This window comes from Pongo abelii, chromosome 8, assembly GCF_028885655.2.
Source record: "Pongo abelii isolate AG06213 chromosome 8, NHGRI_mPonAbe1-v2.0_pri, whole genome shotgun sequence".
NCBI lineage: Eukaryota > Metazoa > Chordata > Mammalia > Primates > Hominidae > Pongo > Pongo abelii.
In genome coordinates this window covers 73557416-73580636 of record NC_071993.2, presented here as the reverse complement: position 1 = coordinate 73580636, position 23221 = coordinate 73557416, and the positions used below count along the sequence as shown (strand labels likewise).

Genomic DNA, 23221 nt, shown 5'->3' with positions numbered 1-23221 from the left:
TTGTATCTGTTTCTCATCTTTTGGTGGGCCCTTACATGAGACATAGCTGGAGAATTGTCAAGAATTCCTAGTAGAAAATTGAAGTTACATGCCAAATGCTTTGTTTCTTTTTTTAATTCAATGTCTAGGCTTGAAGGATACCTTCCTCCTCATGGTCCCTGCTGCCCTAGCAGTGTTGGTTTGTATGTATGTATTTATAAGATATTTTGTAAGCATCTTTTTTCTTAGTTCCTTATAATGGTTTTTTAATACACTATCTCTTGATGTTTTAAACATACATAACAAAAATTTCCATTTTAGTCATTTTTAATTGTACAGCTCAGTGGGATTAAATGTATTCACCTTGTTTTGCAACCATCACCACCATCCATCTTCAGAACTTTTTTCATCTTCCTAAACTGAAACCTCATACCAATTAAACAATAACTTCCCATTAAGCACTACCACCGCAGCCCCTGGCAACTAATCATCCTACTTTGTGTCTTCATGAATTTGACTACTCTAGGAATCTCAGTTAAGTGGAACCACATAGTAATTGTCCTTTTGTAAATGAACATTCATCAGTGTTCATGCTTTTTTCTTGACATTTTGCTTTTTTTTTTTTTTTTTTTAACTTTTTTTAATACCTATGAAAGCAACAAAGTTTTAAAAGTCATATAGTCTTACTGGCCACACAACAAAAAGCAACATTCCGATGCCCCCTTCCTTCATCTCCATTTCCACTCTCAGAGAAACCATTTTAAACTCATTTAGCTAATGTGCACTGCAGCTTTGACCTCCTGGTCTCAGCCTCCTGGGATCATAGGAGTGCCACCAAGCATGGCTAATTTTTAAAATTTTTGTAGAGATGATTTCTCACCATGTTTCCCAAGCTGGTCTTAAACTCCAGGGCTCAGATTATGCTCTCGCCTCAGCCTCCCAAAGTGCTGTGATTATAGGTGTGAGCCCCTATGCCCAGCCTATTTCTTAGTTTGGGATATTAACAATTCATTTTCTGCTATGGAAGATGAGGATTTAGTTGCTATATATACCCTTCTCCCAATGTATATACTTCTGTCTCCTATCCTCTTAACTTTTTTTTACCCTTTTTGGTTAAACTAATATGTATGTAATCTTTACTAAATTTTGGTAAATATTGAATGTAGATGTGGCTGACATTGTTGGTTTCCTGCTCGATAGCCATTCCCTCTTCTTGCTTGCTGCCAGATTCCCTCATTTTTTAAATGGCAAGGTGCTAAACCCCAGGATATAGACCGTGACAGCTCTAAGTCAGTCATAGTTTCCCCAGTGTTTGGTCTGTTGGGCATCTGAACCAGTTCTGGCCAAATGAGATATAAAGGAAGTCTGCTGATGGCTTCTGAGATTTTCCCCTCTAACGGAGAAAGTCCCAGGAGGAAAGCCCTGTTTGACTTCATGTTCTCCTTTCCTGCTTGGAACTGTATTTTATGAGGATGTGGGTCCATCTCAGCCTTTTTGGAGGGTTTATGGGCAAGTTATTTAATGTTTCGTTCTCCAGGCTGTCTGTTTGCGGGAGTAAATCCCAGGAGGCATGTTCTCCTTTCCTGCTTGGAACTCTATTTTATGAGGATGTAGGTCCATCTCAGCCTTTTTGGAGGGCTTGTGGTCAAGTTACTTAATGTTTTGTTCTCCAGGCTATTTGCATGAGTAAATGCTTAATTCTAATTCTGGAAGCAGAATTAGTTAAACAGAATTTTATGATGGCGGCGGGGGGTGGCGGGGGTGGGGTGGGGGTGGGGCGTGAGGGGGGATGGCCCCCTGTAAAAATAAAGTTAACAACTACCCTGTAAGTTAACCATGTTATAGTGGACTTCCTCTGTGTGGTTTTATTTCAGCTTACATAATTTCTTAAGTATATAGCTTAATGCATGGATTATTTATCATTTAAACTAAGGTACTTGGTATTGAAAGAGGCCCTTACACTTGAATGACCTTGTTTCTATACTAGCCATCTTGGCAAGCGTAACTTGGGGCTTTATTCATTGACCTTCTTGTTGTTTTCTGCAGTTTGAGAACACTGGTTTTTAGATTCAAAGGTAGATAGGGTTTTTTCCCCCCTCTCTGTCAAAGGGACTCAGTTTTACTCTCATATTTCCCTAGTAATGTTAAATCTAGAAAGTCCTGGATGAAAGTATTAGATTTATCCTAATATCTGGTCACTAAGGGATGAAAAATTTATAAATAGCTAAAGTTAACCTAGATCTAAAGCTTCCTATTCTGAAATCCAAACATGAAGACTAAGAAAAATATGTACATTTTTGAAACAAAACAGAAAAATGAAACTTCAACAATGTAAAAGAGCGTAAAATGCCAATAGACAGCCACTTTCAACAGTTTCTGTTTACAGTGCTTTTGTTGGCTACCATTGTTGCTGTAAATAATATATGTATACTGTGATTTCTTTAATGTTAGACAATACTGTTAACTCCCCATTATGAAAGATGAGGAATCTAAGATACTTTTATTACTTTCTGTCTCTTGTTTCTCATCCTCTCTCCATTTTCTAATTTCTGTAAATTGTATTATCATTTTTGGCTCCTCTAGTAGTTATCTTTAAAGCTCTAAATAATATGTATCTCAACCTGTCAACTTTAGCTCTCCACTATATAAAAGTACACCATTCACCCGTCCTCCTGCCTTTACTTTGCTGGTATGTAACCTCATTATTTTTATAATATCAGGGTTTGTGGGCAGGCTTGGTGGCGTACACCTATAATCCCAACACTTTGTGAGGCCAAGGCAGGAGAATCGCTTGAGCCCAGGAGTTTGAGACCAGTCAGGGCAACATAATGAGACCCCATCTCTACAAAATATAAAATTAGTTGGACTGTAGTCCCAGCTACTTGGGAGGCTAAGGTGGGAGGATCGCCTGAACCCAGGAGGTCAAGGTTGCAGTAAGCTGTGATCGTGCCACTGCACTCAAGCCTGGGTGATAGAGCAAGACCCTGACTCTCAAAAAAAAAAAAAAAGAAAAAAAGAAATCAGAGTTTGTAACATTTACATACTCTTCCTTAACTGTTAATTCTTCTATGCTTTTACTATAGTTTGATTATAAACATTGAAAATCAAACAGCATATACAATATTGTGATTTTTTTTTCATAACTTTCCAATATAAGACTAAGGAGCATGATTATTTTCATAGAGAAGAAATGGAAAATTGTTTTTTATTTTTTGTAACACTCCATCAATTGATCACAATCATGCCCCATTTTAATATTGTGTTATATGAGCTATGGATTTCTTGTGTAGTCTGTTTTCCTTCTTCAGTAGCTTAAGGTTAACTTGTTTCTAGTTACTTATGGCTGCATTGGTTGACATTAAATTGAGCTGACATAGCGTTGGAGGGAGTCTGGGTGAAATGTGAATTGCTAGGAAGTCCTTGCTTCAGAAAATGTACATCTGTGCATGCATATGTATAAGAAACCTTAAATATTTTAGATTTTTAAATAGATTGTCTTGGAATTGATGTAAGTTTATAGTAAACATAATATTCAATAAAGGAAATAAAGGGTTTTTTTCCTGCCATTTTATCCATGGTTGAATCTTAATTTTTTTTTCTTTGAATAATTTTGGTTTTTTAAAAGATCAGTTTCTTTTGAATTACACCCTAAAATCATTAGTGATTAACAAGCTGATTCCGTATTTTTGCTTTATACCCACTACAATTAAATTTTTTTTAGCTTGCAGAGATTACTAAAATTCAAAAACTTATAAATACTATACTTTCAGAGTCATATTTTCCCTGGCTATACTTGAGAACATTTACAGCATTAAGACGCTAGTTCTTCAGTGTGTCTTGTTGTCTGAATTATTTACTGTGTTGGCATTCAAAATCAAACATATCTTAGGAATGCATTAAAAAACTATTAGAAATAATAGGTGAGTTTGCCAAGGTTGCAAGATAAAAGAGCCATATAGAAAAACCTGTTCTTGGCCCAGCACAGTGGCTCACGCCTGTAATCCTAGCACTTTGGGAGGCCAAGGCTTGCAGATCACTTGAGGTCAGGAGTTCGAGACCAGCCTGGCCAACATGGTGAAACCCCATCTCTACTAAAAATACAAAAATTAGCTGGGTGTGGTAGCGCATGCCTGTAATCCCAGCTACTTGGGAGGCTGAGGCAGAAGAATCACTTGAACCCAGAGGGTGGAGGTTGCAGTGAGCTGAGATCATGCCCTGCACTCCAGCCTGGGCAAACAGAGGGAAACTCCATCTCAAAAACAAAAACAGAGAAAACTGGTCACGCTTGTTATCCCATCATTTTGGAAGGCTGAGGTGGGCAGATGGCTTGAGCCCAGGAGTTCAAGACCAGCCTGGGCAACATGGTGAAACCCCATCTCTACAAAAAATACAAAAATTATTTTTTTCTGGGTGACGTGTGCCTGTAGTCCCAACTGCTAGGGAGGCTGAGGCAGGAGGACCGCTTGAGCCCAGGAGGTGTAGGTTGCAGTGAGCCAAGATTGCACTTCTGCCCTCTAGCTTGGACGACAGAGCAAGACCCTCTCTCAAAAAAAAAAAAAAGAAAAGAAAAAGGAATCCCATTTACAATAGCATGAAAACAATTTGATAGATAGGAATAAATTTAGTCACAAAGCGTAAAACTTTTACTCTGGAAACTACAAAACATTGTTGAAAGAAATTAAAGAAGACCCAAATAAGTGGAAAGACATTTGGTGGTCATGGATCAGAAGACTTAATATTGTTAAGATGGTAGTACTCCACAAATTGACCTTCACATTCAGCACAGTCCCTATCATAATCTCAACTGGCTTCTTTGACAAGCTGACAAAATTCATATGGAACTTTAAGGGACCTAAAATATCCAGAACAATCTTGAAAAAGAAAAACTAAGTTGGAGGACTTATACTTCGTGGTTTCAAAACTTATTACAAGTCAAGACAGTGGGGTACTAGCATATGGATAGACATATAGATCAATGGAATAAAATTTGAGAGTCCAGAAATAAACCCTCACAATAATGGCCCATTGATCTTCAACAAGGGTGCCAAGACAATTCTGTGGAAAAAGAACAGTTTTCAACAGATAGTGCTGATACAACTGGATATGCACACAGAAAAACTGAAGGTGGACCAGATGGCTCAAAGACCTCAATGTCAGAGCAAAAGCTATTAATGTACAACCTTTAGAAGAAGACAGAGACAAATCTTTATGACCTTGGATTAGGCAGTGGCCTAAGATACGACTCCAAAAGCACAAACAAAAGAAAAAAAAAACCAGATACATTGGACATCATAAAAATTAAGAACTTTTGTGCTTCAAAGATCATTAAGAAAATGAAAAGATAACCCACAGAATAGGAGACAATATTTGCAATCAAGAGATTTATATCCAGAATAAATAGCTATCATAATTTAGTAATAAAGACAAATCATTGAAAAATGGGTAAAGGTTCTGAATAGACAGTTTCTTCAAAAGAAGATATGTGGTGGAATGGCCTGTTAAGTACATGAAAACAGCATGTTCAACATAATTAGCCATCAGGGAAATGCAAATTAAGATCAAACCACAGTGAGAAACCACTTCATATCTGCTAATGTTGGCTACAATATATAAAAATTAGAACTCTTACACACTGCTGATGGGAATGTAAAATGGTACAACCACTTTGAAAAATAGGCAGTTCTGGCCGGGCGCGGTGGCTCACGCCTGTAATCCCAACACTTTGGGAGGCCAAGCCGGGCAGATCACGAGGTCAAGAGATCGAGACCATCCTAGCCGATGTGGTGAAACCCTGTCTCTACTAGAAATACAAAAATTAGTCGTGGTAGCATGCGCCTGTAGTCCCAGGTACTTGGGAGGCTGAGGCAGGAGAATTGCTTGAACCCAGGAGGTGGAGGTTGCAGTGAGCCAAGATCACGTGGCTGTACTCCAGCCTGGTGACAGAGCAAGACTCTGTCTCAAAAAAAAAAAAAAAAAAAAAAAAAGCTAGGCAATTTTTCAAAGGGTTAAAGGTAGAGTTACCATATGACCCAGTAGTTCTACCTTTTTTTATTTTTTATTTTTTTTTGAGACAGGGTCTCACTCTGTCATCTAAGCTGAGTGCAGTGGTGCAATCATGGCTCACTGTAACCTCCATCTCCTGGGCTTAAGTGATCCTCCCACCTCAGCCTCCCCAGCAGCTGGGACTACAGGCATGCAACACCATGCCTGGCTAATTTTTGTATTTTTTTTTTAAGAGACGGGATTTTGCCATGTTGCCCAGGCTGGTCTTGAACTTGTGAGCTCAAGTAATCCACACACGTTGGCCTCCCAAAGTGCTGGGATTACAGGTGTGAGCCATCATGCCTGGCTAATTCCACTTTTTTAGTTTAGTATATACCCAAGAGAATGGAAATGTGTTCACATGAAAACTTGTACGTGAATATTACTCATAATAGACAAAAAGTGGAAACAACCCATTTATCAGTTGGACTGTTGTTTTTATCGACTTACCAGTCCATCAACTGATAAATTGATAAAGTGCGATATATACATACAATGAAATATTTGGTAATGAAAAAGAAATGAAGTACTGATAAATGCTACAACGTAAACGAACTTGAAGACATTATGAAAGTGAAAGAAGCAGTCACAAAAGACCATATATTGTATGATTCCATTTATGGCATCATAAATGGAATGGCCAGAATAGGTACAACCATATAGAGACAGAAAGTAGATTAGTGGTTGCCTAGGGTCAGAGGGTGTGGGGAGATCAGGTGGCATCTAAGGGGTTGGGGGAGGTTATGGGGGTAATGAAAGGGTTCTAAAATTGATTATGGTGATGATTGTACAGTCCTGCGAATCAACTAAAACTATTGAATTATACACTGTAAGTGGATGAATTGTAAATGAATGCTATTTCAATAAACTTGTAAAGTACCGTATCTTATCGGCTCTTTAAGGTCATAGAGTTTCTTCAGTTTCTCTTATACCTCACGCATTTAGGCAGAATCTTTACTACCTATATTGTAGTAGGTTTAATTGCAATTCTTTAATGTGTGTGTTGTTGCTGATACATAATTTAGAAAGCTTGCTTCTGTGCTGTGCTTTTTTCACCACCTCATCTCCACAATTTCCAAGCTTGATGTACTACAGAAGTAAGAATAATCTTGTTCCAGTTTGCAAGTTGACTCATCTGACAGTGAAACCTCACCCTTCTGAAATCTAATCATGAACAAAAGTGGGGTAACTCAAACAGGCAAGGTCCATCGATAAAGCTCCTTCCCTTTGTTCATTGGAAGGCCATCAGACCCCCTTTCAGCGTATTTGCCCTTATTTTACATAGCATGCTAATAAGCAAGTTGCTGATTTCCAAACCCACCAGACTAGAAACACCAAGTTAGAAAGGGTGTTAAGGGTGTGCTATACAGATTGAATTGTGTCTCCCCAAAATTCTTATGTTGGAACGTTAATTCCCAATATGATGGTATTAGGAGGTGGCGCCTTTGGGAGTTAATTAGGTTGAGTTGAGGTCATAAAGGTGGGACCCTCATGATGGGATTTGTGCCCTTATAAGATGGAACACCACAGAGTTGAGGCCTCCTTACCCCCATGTAAGGGACACAAAGAGAAGGCAGCTACCTACAAGCCAGGAAGAGAGCCCTCACCAGAAACCATCCATGCTGGCATCTTAGTGTTGGACTTCTGGCCTCCAGAACTATGAGACAATTTCTGTTGTTTAAGTTGTGCAGTCTGTGGTATTTTGTTATGGCAGCCTAAGCTGACTGAGTCATAGTAGTAGCCTTGAAAAAAGGTAGCTCTTAGTCTAAGGAGACAAGGGCACTGAGGGGGAAGGGTGCACCAGCACAACCTTGACCATCTGAACTCTGTATAGTGATGTTCAGCTGTACAGAGCACCAACTCGATAGGGCTTGAGACTTCTTAAGTCACAACATAGTATAATAAACAATTTTCATAATAATGACTGTGATTCATCAAGAGGGTTGAATCGTTTTCTGTTGAAGGCCATAAAGGGATTTAAATCTGTATTAGAAGTATTTCCATTCAAGATAATTGAAATTGTTTACCCTTTGAAAGTTGAACTAAGTTTTGTGCTACCCAGAATACCTCGTTCCTCATAATTTCTAGATGCCTTTTTGAGTGCTACTCTAGTTTTTGTTTTTCAAAAGCAAAGAGGTTGAAGGTAAGTTTCTACTTTCCTTGTCCTAAAATTATATTTGATTTACATTTTGAGGCAGGATCTTGTTGCCCAGGCTGGAGTGCAGTGGTGCAATCATAGCTCACTGTAGTCTCGAACTCCTGGACGCAAGCTATTCTCCTGGCTCAACCTTCTAGTAGTAGGGACTTCAGACCAACAGCACCTCACTTGGCTCTTTTTTAAATAATTTTTTTAGAGACAGGGTCTCACTATGTGGCCCAGACCGGACTCAGACTCCTGGGCTCAAGCAGTCCTCCTGCCTTGGACTCCCAAAGTGTTGGAATTACAGGCATGAGCCACCATGCCCAGGCTCTCTTGTCTTTTTGATAATAGCCATCCTAAGAGATGTGAAGTGATATTGCATCGTGGTTTTGATTTGCATTTCGTTGATGATTAGTGATGTCGAGCACCTTTTAATGTACCTGTTGACCGTTTGTAAGCAGCACGTTTCCATAACTTTATCAGTTAAAGTGTACTCTTCAGAACTATTGTTCTTAAAACATTCAGGTAGCACTTAACTGGTAAGCAGATTGTTTTGTAGACTGATTGTAGCAGATTGTTTTGAAACTGGCAGTTTCAGCTTTGACTATAGCTGTGAGAAGAATGTCAGTCTCAGTCCTTCTTTGGAAAGCCTTTAAAAGGGGCTGTTTATTTTTTCTCATACTTGTTTATTCTTTCATTTAAAACTTTTTTTTCTTAAAGATGTTAATGTTAGGGCCTAGGTCACATATAAATAAGACATAGCCCTAACATAAGAAACTCTTAAGTCTATAAAGAGATACAGATGGATAAACAGGAGTCCTGTAATACATGATGTGTGTAAGATGGAGAAGAAGAACCTTTTTAAAAAGTGAGGGGTGGGGGTGGCTTCATAAAGGAAGTGATGGTTGGAGCTGAGTCTTGAAGGATCAACAGGAGTGTCCTGGCAGAAGAGAAAGGGCATTCCAGATGGCAGAAGAGCCTGTTCACAGGCAGGGAGGTTAGAGATTATGCTTTCGACTTGAATTGTAAAATCCTTAAAAGTTAGGATTACATGGGATTTAAATTAAATTCCTGGGTAGTATTATATGTTGATAACCCCTTAAATTGTTTCAAACTCTTTTTAACCCTGTTTTCCAGGAACTCGAATCATTTATGACAGAAAATTTCTGTTGGATCGTCGCAATTCTCCCATGGCTCAGACCCCACCCTGCCATCTGCCCAATATCCCAGGAGTCACTAGCCCTGGCACCTTAATTGAAGACTCCAAAGTAGAAGTAAACAATTTGAACAACTTGAACAATCATGACAGGAAACATGCAGTTGGTAAGAGAATGGCGGTGTTGGAGACCTAGAGCGTGGCTCTTGGAATTTGAATGTCTGTTTGCTGTAGGTTGAGAAGCTATTGATTCTTCAGTTTTGTTTTGTTTTTTCTTTTTGTTGTTTTTTTTGTTTTGTTTTGAGATAGTCTCATTCTGTCACTGAGGCTGGAGTGCAGTGGCACAATCTCAGCACACTGCAACCTCTGCCTCCTGGGTTCAAGTGATTCTCCTGCCTCAGCCTCCCGAGTAGCGGGGATTACAGGCACCTGCCACCACGCCTGGCAAGTTTTTGTATTTTTTAGTAGAGACGGGGTTTCGCCATGTTGCTCAGACGGTTCTTGAACTCCTGACCTCAGGTGATCCGCCTGCCTCAGCCTCCCAAAGTGCTAGGATTACAGGTGTGAGCCACTGTGCCTGGCCAATTCTTCAGTTAATAACTAATGTTCAGTTACATGTCTCTAAGGTTTCCCTCCTCCCCCAAAGGTTTCTTGAAATACTCTGAAAACCCTGAGTTCTAAATCATAAATCTGATATAGTTGGTGGGAGAAAAGAATCCAGAATCAGGATGATAAACCCCAAAAATGACTCCTTGAACCATGCCTTAAGGACTTCCTGGCCTAGGCTTCACTGGACTAAGGATAACACACACAGAAAACAAAACAATTTCATAGTCCCCATTTCCATCACCCTCAGGTAAATAGACCTTGTTTCTTTTTTTTTCTTTTTTTTTTGAGACGGAGTCTTGCTCTGTTGCCCATTCTGGAGTGCAGTGGCACGATCTCGGCTCACTGCAAGCTCTGGTTCCCGGGTTCATGCCATTCTCCTACCTCAGCCTCCCAAGTAGCTGGGGCTACAGGCGCCTGCCACCACGCCCGGCTAATTTTTTGTATTTTTTAGTAGAGACGGGGTTTCACCATGTTAGCTAGGATGGTCTCGATCTCCTGACCTCGTGATCCGCCCGCCTCAGCCTCCCAAAGTGCTGGGATTACAGGCGTGAGCCACTGCGCCTGGCCGACCTTGTTTCTTATATGAATTTCTTTTATATGGTGTGAGGAAAAGCAGTATGGTTTATTTCCTCTATTTTCCAGAACTGCCTTTAAGGTTTACCTAAATTACCCCTCCTCCAACACATTCTTTTATTCTTTATCACTGTAGAAGCAGAATGGTGCGATAGGAGTGGCCAGCTCCTGAAATACTCTTCAGGGACTGCACTTGGTGATCCCTAGATGTGGGCCAGCATTCCGCTTTGTCATATTTCAGATGAGATTTTTAATGGACAAAGTGTTAGTTTGGAGCAGGGCGAAAGTCCAAAGCCTCCAGAAGAATGTGCTCCCCTGAGAGATGGCAAAGAGCTCCCCAAGAGCTGCTGTTTAGTCATCTTGAAGACAAAGGGACAATGGGGATGTTTTCACTTGTGTCCTTTTCCCCAAAACTTCTCCCCATGGGTGATGGGACTGCCATTCTTATTTTTCAGATTAAGACCAGCCAAAGCAAAGCAGAGTAATTGTTTTAAGGCAGCAGAGAGTGGGACAGTTTGAATTACTTTTTGTCTCTTATATAGAGGGAACGACAGTTAAAACTGTTGTGCTTGTTTGTGTGTGTGCTAAACTCTTCATTTTATTTGTCCTAACTAGGGGATGATGCTCAGTTTGAAATGGACATCTGACTCTCCTGCAAGGATTAGAAGAAAAGCAGCAACACTGATACTTGTGTGCACCTGATTTGGCCAATAGGTTCAACAGTGAAAAGACAGAAGAGGCAATACCAGCAGTCCCCATTACAGTTTCCACCTCCCCGTCTTCCTGTGGGTGCCAAATGATGGGAAGATGAGCTTCATCTGACCATTTCTTCTCCCTGTCTCCTGTTCCCCTTCCCAGTTAAACAGGTTAGATTGAAGGCCCTTGCTGTATTTCTGTAGAGCTAAGCAGCCCTTAGAGGAAAACAGTTCAACTGTGACTTTCCTAGTTGTTTTTTTATTGAGAGCCACCCTCATACCCTGTAATTTTGTCCCAAATCAAATATCAACCTACCAACAACTGCCTGGCTGGGAAGTCTGGGGAAGGGATACAGAGCTTGGTGGGCCTAACACCATTCATATTCCTTACTCTCTGTCTCTCCTCCCTGTATCCCACCTATGGTTCAGTGTTGCAAGAGTCTGGGCTTGGGGGAAATGATAAAAAGATAACTGCTTTCCCTTTTACCTTGAGGTATTCGTCCCTCGGGACAGAGCACAGCTTGTTCAACTCTGGTAGCATTACCCTGTGACACTGTTTTGAGGTCCACTTCCTTTCTTTCCTCTGGGAGGAATGTCTTCTGTCTTTGGTATTATAGTTCATCTTCCCATTCTTTTACTTAGTGCATTTGTGCAGATATTTTTAACTCTGTACGTCAGAAGAGAGCCCTTGGTAACCAGTTTTGCTCTTCTTCTGCCACTCCTCCCTGCTTGCATCTTGTTGCTGGCAGAGTCCTCTTGTACTTCAAGAAAGCGAAGTGATTTTGTCTGCTCCTAGAGCAGGTCCATACCAAGTAATAGAGGCACTTTAGCCTCCACTTGGTGGGTAAGGCCTGATCATAGTATTCTGTCAGATAATGCCTAAGAATGACCTCTGAAGAACGTTGACCCATTTGAGTACCCGGTCTCAGTCGTCATTTTTAAGTCCAGTGAGCATTGTGGTAGTTGTTCTTAGTTTGCAGTTTCTTATGTTTTGAGTTTGAAGTTGACTTTCAGAATGTTCTTAGAAAAGAACTGCATTTTTTTCCTTTGTGGATCTGCTTTGTTTGGCTGCTGGGATAGATAAGCATGGGCTTAAAAAATGTGTTCCTCCCAGTTTTCTTGCCTTTCCTGTTGTACTCTGAATTGCTCTCCCTACCTCCCTCACTTTCTTCCTCTCTCCTTCCTTTCCTTCCTTTTTCTCTACCAGGCCATTTTTCAAATTTACATCAAAGATACCTCAAGTGTTGGTATCTGAGAATATCTATCACTCCTCTTATCTGAGAAGTGACCTTTTATTTTTAAGATGACTACAGACCTATTTTTAGATATGTTTTCAGTACAATTTTGAACAGCAACTTTTTAATTAAACATCTTCCAGTGTTAGGAAGTTGAGAAATGTTCATAGGCGAGTCTGCTGTTCTATGTCACCATCTTTTGTCTCCCCTAGTCCCCCAGGAGCTCTTTCCTTTCCCCTCTAGTTTTGGGTGTGCATGTTTGGAGTTTGTAGTGGGTGGTTTGTAAAACTGGACCATTCTGCCTTGCTATGGGTTGTTCAAGAAAGCCTCATTCTTTTCTGTGACCCTTTCGCTTTTGCATTCACCCTCCTTCCCACCTACCCGTCCTGGGACTGTTGAGCAGCATCATAACCCCGGGAGAATGATTCCCCTCATAGAAAGACAAAAGCATCCATCCCCTCATAGTTAAGTAGCCACTGGTGTCCTGGGAATTTCTGGTTGGATTTGGTGCCCTGAACTTTTTTATGAAGAAATCAGATCCCAGGGTGAGAGTAACAGGCCATTTGGCCAAGAAAGAAACCTGTTTGTTTTTCTTTTGAACTATGAAAAGACCCTGCTTGTGAATATATTTTAGAAAGAGAGAAAGGATGTCTGCAGAACTTTGTTCTGTTTTCTGCTACAAAAATGTGAATAGTTCAGAGTGAAAACCTTTTGTGATGGTTGATGTCTCAGGAATAAGCTGGATCTCCAATGTTTTGGGGATGCTTTGAGTCTCAAAAAAAATTGATAATCAGAAAAGTAATTTTTGTTTGTTTGTTTAATGTATCCCTGTTCTGTTTTTAATTAAACTCCAAGTCTCATTTTACATATTCTTGGAAAAACCTAAGTTGTGCTGTAATTTACATAAGAAGCATGCTCAGGACCTCTTTGTACCCTGGGGAGCCTGATTCTTTGGGAATGAAGCTTTTCATTCTTCATACACTGGCCTTGGCATCCTGTGGAATTTGACCCAACTAGCAGCTAGTCAATCTGTCAGTGAGCAGAAGAGTGAACTCTTCTTGATCTTTATTGCTATGTGTGAAAACTTGGCTTCCTCACTGAATGGTGAGGAATGGATTTAAAGCATGAGCTTTAGTAGTATCAAGATGCCATTTTCCTTTTTCTTGCCGTCTGGGGAGCTTCTGCATGTGACCCCCTAATCAGAAGGCATGTTTTTAGTATTTCTTGGGAGTGTCAGCTGTATAATGCAGCAGCTGTTCAATCCCTTACCCTTCTCTGCAAGGACTTCCTTACGGCTTGGTGCAGTTCTTTCCCCGAGGCCACCACTACTAGACAGTCTTTCTTTGATCTTATGGAGATAAGTTGGCATTTAAAAAATAATTTCACAAGGCATGAGATAAACTTCCAATGGATGATACCTTTGTGTCATGCCTCATGGAATTATTTTTAGAACAAGCCAGAGTCCATTGGGTGGTTTACCTCTGCATGTTTGGAGGGAATCTCACAGATGAAACCCTTCATGAATAATGTGTCCTGGGTTTTTTAGAGAGAAGGAGCACTCTTAAGTTACCACTTTGAGACAGCTCTTAACATCTTAGTGACCATTTGTAGTTTTCTTTTTATGAGGAACCCATGCTTCTATACTTGTGGGGACAATCGATCTTAATGAGAAGTGACTTCCCTTCAAATTCCAACAGCAGACATGCATTGTCATGATTCTGTCTTCTTTATAGTGTGGTTTATTGAGTTCAGCAGTTCTCATATTCTGTTTAAATAGGTACAGCATTTTCAAGGGCACAGATACAGAGAAGCTGGTTTTCTAGGCATTGGGCTTCCAAGCCAAGAGTTTTGTCCTTCCACCTGTATTAGTTATCTATTGCTGTGTAAAAAATTACCCTAAATTTAGTATGTTAAAATAGTAAACATTATCTGTCAGTTTCTGTGGGTTACGAATTTGGGAGTAGTTTAACATGATGGTTCTGGCCCATGGTATCATGAAGTTACAGTCAAGATGTGAACAGGGGCTGCAGTCAGCTGGAGCTGGAGAAACCACTTCCAAGTTCTCTCTTTGTGGCCGTTGGCAGGATGCCTCAGTTTCTTCCCATGTGAGTCTCTGCATAGGGCAGCATGAGTGTCCTCACACCATGACACCTGGCTTCTCCCTGAGCAGCTGATTCCAGAGATCTTGGGGCAGGGCCAGGAGAAAGCTGCAGTGCCTTTTAAGACACAGTCTTGGAAAGGACACACCGTCACTTCTTATCCTAGTTGTTAGAAGCAAGCCACTAAGTTCAGCCTGCACTCAAGGAGAGAGGAATTACACATACCTCTACCCCATTGGAGCAGTAGCAAAGAATTTATGGACATATCTTAAAAGCACCACACCCCAGCTGAGGATGAAAGTAGGTCAACAGGGAGGTAGGTTTAATCTAGATAAGCTGAAAGATAGATTGCTATCAAAAACAATTCTCCAAGATGTGCATAGCCAAACTGGGATAGAAGGCAAACTCCCCAAAGCTACCTCCTGGTTTTGAGAGGGGTGGTAAGACATGGCAATTCCCAGGAGTAGTAGAAAATAATATGCCTAACTACCAACAGCTCAAGTATGCTTATTTGCACATCCTAGACTTGATGTCTGTAAGACTCATTTACCACTTTTATTTTCCTGTAGCTAGGAATTAACAAAAGGAACTGGGACCTTCCAGCTGAGCCACTAAACCTGTCTTATTTAGAATGGGGATTGTCCAGCAAAGGGAGCAAACATGAATTAGATGTTAAGCTATTGAGCTGAAGAAAAGAAAGCAGTTCACATTTAGGTGAAATAGATGATGTTATCAGGAAGCCAGTTCCCACCAGAGTCGGTGCTTGGTACCTGGTCTCTCCAGTCTCAACAGACTCAGGTCAGGTCTCTTACCCAGGAAGCAACCACTCAATAAAATAGGGAACATCTGAGAATTACAAATGTCTATGCTTGATTGCTCCTCTAAATCCAGTGCACAGGTTAAACCTGCATGCCCATTTCTTCCTGGGCTTCTTGATGGCAATGTGTTCTTAAATAACTGGTCTTGTGTTCACCCTGAAGACAAACTTACATGAAGTTTTTCACTTTAACACATTCTGGTGAATGGCTGCTATGTGTTTCTGGCACTCATTCCTAACCAAGTCTTTAGAGATTTCAGATGACCTTAAAGATGCAATATCTTTTTCTTTCTTTCTTTTTTTTTCTGAGACAAGAGTTGCGCCCTGTCACCCAGGCTGGGGTGCTGGAGTGCAGTGGTGCGATCTCAGCTCACTGCAGCCTCTGCTTCCCAGGTTCAAGTGTTTCTCCTGCCTCAGCCTTCCGAGTAGCTGGGATTACAGGTGTGCACCACCACGCCTGGCTAATTTTTACTTTTATATTTTTAGTAGAGATGGGGTTTCATCATGTTTGCCAGGCTGGTCTTAAACTCCTGGCCTCAAGTGACCGCCCACCTCAGCCTCCCAAAGTGCTAGGATTACAGGCGTGAGCCACTGCACCTGGCCAAAGATGCAAATTCTTTTTTGGATTTATGTTCTGCCTCTTCCCAGCATTTTCTTATCTGTAGCCCTGCTTGCTTGAGAGTATACTTGGATAAGAAGTATTGCTGTTGAGGGAGCTATAAGAAAAGGATACTTCTTCCAGAAGTAAAGAACTCATCTTTAGAGTACCTTTAAATGAATTTTGTTTTTCTTTCTTATTTTGAGGTGAATTGGTCTTCTCTTTTTTTGGGTTTCCAGCTCTTTGGGACTCACAGACCTTACCTTTCCAGCTCAAACACCATTAGTTAAATTCCTTCATTCTCATTAGAATGCAGCCTGCTGAGTATGTGGGTTTCACTGCCAGAGTCCATCGTTTAGCCAGTATACGTAGAGGAACTGCTTCGAATCAAGGCAACTGGTGAAGGGCTCAGCATGTTGGCAGCAATATCCCAGAGATTGAATCTATTTGCATTTTCCTTATCTAGGATAACAGCTGCTTGAAGCCAGGGCTCTTAGCCCTTTGCTTTCCCCTTTAGAGAGGAAGCCACACTGCCTTTTTGTGTCTGGTTCAGAGCTATTCCTTCCTGGCATGTTTTCTGGACTACATGCACATGGGCAGCTATAGATTAATCTGCAAAACCTAGTCACTTACCTACCCGTAATATCTGGGAAGGTGTGGTATTTGTTTTAAAGAAACATTGTTTCTTTGGGAGGGCAGTTTTTGTCTGGACTTTGAGGTGGACTTAGTTATCCCTACAGTTCTTTAACTCTCAGCTTTTAATAAAAGATGAAATCAGATATTGATGCAGTTGGGTCACAATTCTTTAGAATGCTTCTACCCCAGGGCCGCTTCCTGTTCCTAGTCATGGTTTTCCAGTTTAGTAGTGGAGTTTCTTGAGGCTACCTTACAGAAATTTCTAACTGAAAACTTTAAGAGTTATTGATACTTGTTTTTTCAGTCAATCATTTACATCACCTATCCTACTCTCTGGAATTTAAATTTATTTCTCTAGGCTGGTCCTGGAAGTTGATAACCTTTTGGCAAAGCTTAGAGTTAGGAGAAGGCTTATGAGTCCCTGTTCAGAGGGTCTGTGGATTCTCTTTGCTTATGGCTCTCTGCCTGCAGCCCTGGCAGACCATACTGTGTGTCATGGATACCCAGTGGAAATATTACTGAGATGAAACACATTTCCAAGGGTATTAAAACTCTCACTCTGCCACCTTTCTAAGCGGGGGAGGCTGGCAGAGAGATGCTGCAATGCTTGATAATCATTTGGCCACATTGAAATTTCCAAAGGGAGCTCTTGCCGGTGCTTAAAACCAAAACTCCTGGACACTTAGAAAATTCCATGAATCTAGCACAAAATATCCATTCTTGCCCAAGTGTATCTCCTTTCTCTCCAGCTTAATCTTTTTTTTTTTTTTTTTTTTTCTTTTTAAAGCCCAGGCCAAGGGTACTTTTAACTGGAAACCGGGGAGGAGGGAAGAACACTAGCAGGGAGCTAAGAGGCGGGTTGCTGGGTGAGCCATCCTGCTTCTACCTGGTGCCTGTATCTACATTGCTGAGTGCCGTGCGCCAGTGCCTTTCCTTCACCTGCAGATGGAGCCCATCTCTTTCCACCTGGGTGAGGAGACCCTTTGCTACTCCAGGGGTAAACCTTAAAGAAGGTGTCTTGAAGAGCCCAAAGGACACTCACATGCTAAGGTGTCCATTTTATGCATCTTTAAAATATTTTATTTAAAAAAAAATAGCCCTGCCCTGTCTTAGTGCCACTAATGGCCCAGTTCCATCCATTCTGAATGGAAAAGCGGAGACTGCCAGCACTTTCCTTGGTCTTCCCTTTGTCTCCCATGATGTATTGTTCCCTCATCCCTCCCATCCATTTCACTGTGTGTGGATGGATAGCAGAGGGCACCACGCAGTCCTTGAGGCAGTCCTGTGTGATTCCATGATCAGTTGTTTTGTATTTTAACTATTCTTCCAAACCAGCAGATGTTTGGAAATTAAGGAAAAAATTAATTCTCATCAATGGTTGCTGTTATAGTTAAATCAATAAAGATCTTGAGTATCAACTTGGTGTTTTAATTTTTTAAAAATTTCTGGTGAAATCCTGCTAAGGTTATTTCACATTTCAGGAGTTTCAGCTGGTGGGGGAGATGGGCAGAGGTAAGAGGTAGTTGGCTCTTTATCTGTCAGTTCTCCACACTTGGGGAGCACGCACTTTGTCAGTGTGGACCTGTGTATGCAAAGGAGATGGTGGGACTCTCAGGGAGTCCCTGAGCATGACCGTGGTCCTGTGCTCAGGAGCTTGGAGGTGAACATGTGTATGCTGGGCTGACGGCACCCAAGCATGTCCTTCTCTTAAGTGCCAGCCCTGAGGAAGCCCAAACAACTTTTCCTTTCTCAGAAGAGGGGCTGCCTGTGCCCCTGGGAGCACTGGTTAGACGTCCATCGTGCCTGTTACCTCAAACTGAGCTGTGCTGCATGAGCGTCATTCCCTGCTGTTAACTAATCCAGCAGGTCTCATGTATTAGTCCTGAGAATGAGAATTCTTTCACGTGAACAGAGGTCCACAGAATAAAACTGGACTGGAGGAAGCTTTCCCATCGGAACTGTGTAGAGGTTTAGGGCACAGGCTTTGGAGTCAGGCAGCTTCAATTCCAGCTGTGCTGCTTAGTAGCCGAATTACCCAGCAGAATTCTTATTCTACAAGCCTCAGTTTTCTCTAAAATAAGGTTAAGCAACAACTTTTCTAGGTGGTTGTGAGGCCCAGTTGATGTCATGAAGAGCCCAGTGCCTAGTATACTTAGCTCAGTAAACAGTATTTAAGGGACTCAAGCACAGCCCGGTTGACATGGATATCCAGAGATTATTCAGCCCCCTCTCCTCTTCCCTCCAAGTGTGTAAGTTTAGGAATGGAACAGGTTTGAGCACTGCAACTACCACCTACTCGTGGAACCTATAGAAGGACTAAAGGATCTCTTTAAGGGAAGATGGGACCAAAACCTTAAAAGCCCTTTCCTACATCCTTTACTCTGCCCTAAAGGCAATTAGAGTAGGTAAGGATCTTACTGCTAATGAAAAGGAAGACTTTTTTTTTTTGAGACTGAATATCGCTCTGTCGCCCAGGCTGGAGTGCAGTGGTGCGACCTCGGCTCACTGTAACCCCTGCTTCCTGGGTTCAAGTGATTCTCCTGCCTCAGCCTCCTGAGTAGCTGGGATTACAGGTGCGTGCTACCATGCCTGGCTAATTTTTGTATTTTTAGAGACGGGGTTTCACCATGTTGGTCAGGCTGGTCTCAAACTCCACACCTCGTGATCCGCCCGCCTCAGCCCCCTAAAGTGCTGGGATTACAGGCATGAGCCACTGCGCCGGCCCGAAAAGGAAGACTTTTGAAGATGGAGACAAACCCCGGGTTAGGGGTGCTATCCCAGGGTCACAGCCACTCCCCACATCTCTGGATCCTGTGTTTCTGTTTCTTAAAATGTTTTTAATTTCTCCAGGCTTACCTACTGCCGGGCCCATCCACTTCCTCAGCCAAGGAGTGTAATGTGTCCAATTTTTCCCACTCACAACTGACTTGGCACTTCTTGAGAGCAAGTTAAAATAACTCTTGAGTGCTCTTAAAGCCCTAGGTTCAGGCCAGGTGCAGTGGCTCACACCTGTAATCTCAACACGTTGGGAGGCCAACACAGGACAAGAGCTTGAGCCCAGAAGTTGGAGACCAGCCTTGGCAACATGGCAAGACCCTGTCTTGACAAAAAACAATCTAAAAAATTGGTTGGGTATGATGGTACATGCTTGCAGTCCCAGCTACTTGGGAGGCTGAAGTAGGAGGATTGCTTGAGTCCAGGATGGCAAGACTGCAGTGAGCCATGATTGTGCCACTGCACTCCAGTCTGGGTGACAGCAAGATCCTATATCAAAACAACAGAAAACATCCCAGGTTCAGACAGGACACAATTCTCCAAGGTAGTATTTACAATGACTTATAGAGCCTTCAGCAAGCACATGGCCTAGAGCACGGAGCTATTCCCTAGGCTCACGTAGGTGGGCTTTGCCCCAGTGACTTCTGTCCAGGCAACAGAATGACTGCTGCTGACGTAGCAAACACTGAGCTTTCAGCAGGGGTCAGCAAAACACAGAGTTTCACTACTTTGTGCACTACTTTTATTTGACATGAGGCAATGCCCTGTTGTCAAGGGTTTGTTCTTAGAGTCAATAGAGCCGCTGACTGTAAACACTCCCACAAGCTGTAGCTACAAATAGCTTGACCTTTCGCTCTCTGGCACCAGCCATGTAAGAAAGTCCTGGGGTGGGATTTTCACTTCTAAGAACTACTTCAGTAGTGTAATTGGGTTCAAATGTTTGGTTCTAAAGGCTAAGGCTTGGATCCCAAGATAGGTGAGCACAAACCTCTAGTTGCCATTAAGCAGTAAGTGCCCCTAGGGCTCAAGAGACCAGAGCTCAGCTCTTGGCCCTGCCACTCCTAGCTGTGTGGTCAGGCCCTGAGGCCTCCCTGGGGTCTCATTTAGGAATGGGGATCAGACAAGCTGACCTCACAAGGTTGTCCCTGCTCTGCTGTTCTGTATATGGGCAGATGCAGAATCCTGTTGATTCTGAACTGTTGGATCTGGGCAGTCCATTTCTAGTCCAGGCAGTGAACAGCTGGATCAGCTTTGTTGTGGAATCAAGGCACTGAGGTTTCTCAAGCCCAGGCCTGGCTCTAGCAAATCCAGCCCCTTTCTGGGCCCTGACTATGGTGTTGACTCAACCAAAGCCTCAGTTGAGTTTGTCTGAGCTCAACAGGGTTCACAAATGATTGGAATCATTTTCTTTAGCATAAGTGGGTAGGCTTCTTGGGAAAGCAGAATGGGGTAGATAAACTGTGGGCTCATATTCCCAATAAAGTGTCCCCTTTGCTCCATGAAACTACAAAAAAAGTGCCCCTGCTTTGGCAATGCTCAATGAGATCAAGCTGTTAAGAGCAGAATTGCTCCTTTTGTTTGTTTTATTTAAACAGAGACAGGTTCTCACTATGTTGCCCAGGCTGGTCTTGAACTACTGGACTCAAGCGGTCTTCCCACCTCAGCCTCCCAAAGTGCTGGGATTACAGGCGTGAGCCACTGCACCCAGCCAGAATTGTTGCCTTTGAGGTCTTCTTACCCGGAAGATAACTGTGGTCAGGGGTTTTTGGGGATAGAGCTGCCTCACTCAGGCTCCTTTTGCTGTGCTGCCCATGTGGAACCTGAAATTAAGTCCGTCAGAACCCTGAGTAACAAAAGAGCTGATAAAGGTTAGATTAAGGGCATGTGGCAGGGACTGGGTTTAGCAGGCTTTATAAGCTTTAGAGGGAGATAGGGATAAGGCAGCCCTTCCTATTCAGTCTACAGCTTAAAGCTCATGGCTCTTCTGAGCCTGACAACAGACATTTAATATGAATGCATTAGGATTCACCAGCGTTCCTTTTACAAGTGGAGACTGGACAGTGAATTGCTCACCTGAGGTCACACAGCTTCCAGTGGCTGAGCTGTGACCATAGAGCAAGTGTCTTGCCACCCAGGGGCAAGGCCTTCACCGCTGCTGGATGGGAAGCTCAGAGGCGTCATTAGTAGCACAAATTGAGAGACTGAGGTGGATTGTCACCAACTTTAACAGACTCAGGTTGTGTCTGCCTAAGCAGACTGACGCAGGGATGTCTGAAGGCTCTAGCTTCTGTAACCCAACATGGCCGGTCCTCTTGGATGAGTTCCTGACTCTGCCTTCACAGGCACCAGCTGGCCCAGGAGAACTAGACAATGGCTTTATTGTTGTACAGCTCATCAGCAGAGACCCACTCCAGTGAGCCTCTGGACAAGGCCAGTAGATTGCCACTGGCCAGCCAGAAAGCTGTGGGGCTCCCCCAACCGAGCCTGAGGCAATGACAGTGACGGACTCTTTTTAATCTATACAGTGATCCTTAATCTTTGGGGAGGGGGACAGGTCACACAGAGACTACTTTGGAGAATACATGAAAGCTATAGGTGACTTCATCCCACCTCCAAAATACATGCACATATGTCTCAACTTTCACATACAGTTTCGGGGGGTTCACAGGTTTTTTAAAAATCCAGTAAAGAACTCATGCGCTTGTGCTTTTCCTCGCCACTGTCTTTTCAGTAAAGAGAACATCCAGCAAGCCCCCTACACAGGCTTCTTCCTCCCTCTTCCTGACAGCGGCCTCTGTGCTTGGCCAGACTCCACTGAGCCCTTCATTTACAGAGTGGGCAGCCCCTCCTCTTCAGTTCTGGTGGGCAGAGCAACTTTGCCCCTCTCTCTTTCTCCTTACTGGATTAGATGGTTATCATGTCTTCCAGGAGCTTCCCAGCCTTCCAGAGTGCAGGCAAATCCAGTCTCCCTCCAGGATGTCATCAGAGGCACCCACATTCTTCCACGATCATGTCTTTATGGTGATCTAGGAGCACTCTGCCGTTATCCACATACAGCATGCTCAGCGGCTTGGTCTTCACTGGGGCACAGCAAGTAGAAGGGACTCGGTGGGGCTGGTAACGTTTCAGCAGACTCTGTAAAGGAAAGGAAGGGAGTGTCAATTCACATTCTGATGGGCAGGTCACAATAGTAGTATTTCTGGGTAAAGAGTGAAAAAGTTATGGAGTTAAAGTCAGTTCCTGAGTGCAAAAATAGCAGAAAATTATTTTCATAAAGGAATTAGCTTGCCAATATATCATGAACTCTAATGTCTAAACTACCTTTAGCTCTGTGCTTGTTTTGTGAAAACAGCCTTTAAACAGATTCAAAAAATTACATGTATCTGGGTAGAGTAGCAGCTAATTTTTTTTTTTTTTTTAGTGGTAGCTAATTTTTATGTTCTCCTATTATTCTAGTCTAAAGGGAATACCATTTTTTTTTCTTTTTTGAGATGGTCTTGCTCTGTTGCCTAGGCTGGGGTGCAGTGGTGCAATCACAGCTTACTGCATCCTCAACCTTCTGGGCTCAGGTGATCCTCCCACCTCAGCCTCCTGAGTAGCTGGGACTACTGGTGCATGCCACCATGCCTAGCTAATTTTTATATTTTTTTGTAGATATAGAGTTTCGGCATGTTGCCCAGGCTGGTCTTGACCTCCTGGGCTCAAGCGATCCACTCACCTCAGCCTCCCAAAATGCTGGAATTACATGAGTGAGCCACCGTGCCTGGCTGTGAATACCAATTTTTAAAATATTCCAAGAAATATGAGCAGAATAGTTAGTCATGTGGAAATTCTTATGGGATTTGCTGTCAGCCAGAGCAGGACAGA

The 23221-nt window shown here is 42.4% G+C and overlaps 2 protein-coding genes across 3 annotated transcripts in view; one reads left to right on the top strand and one right to left on the bottom strand.

The window, feature by feature from the left end:
- EIF4EBP2 (eukaryotic translation initiation factor 4E binding protein 2) overlaps positions 1-17997 on the top strand; it is a 23408-nt gene extending 5411 nt beyond the window's left edge. Inside the window, exons 2-3 of the mRNA XM_003777576.5 lie at positions 9299-9484; positions 11115-17997. Coding sequence (XP_003777624.1) covers positions 9299-9484; positions 11115-11146 — 218 coding nt within the window. The 3' untranslated portion in view covers positions 11147-17997. The remainder of the gene's footprint in view (positions 1-9298; positions 9485-11114) is intronic.
- The window catches only part of NODAL (nodal growth differentiation factor), a 17905-nt gene continuing 8667 nt past the window's right edge, over positions 13984-23221 (bottom strand). For both annotated transcript variants that reach the window (XM_054522531.2, XM_002820855.4), the window contains exon 3: positions 13984-22489. In XM_054522531.2, coding sequence (XP_054378506.1) covers positions 22337-22489 — 153 coding nt within the window. In that variant the 3' untranslated portion in view covers positions 13984-22336. The remainder of the gene's footprint in view (positions 22490-23221) is intronic.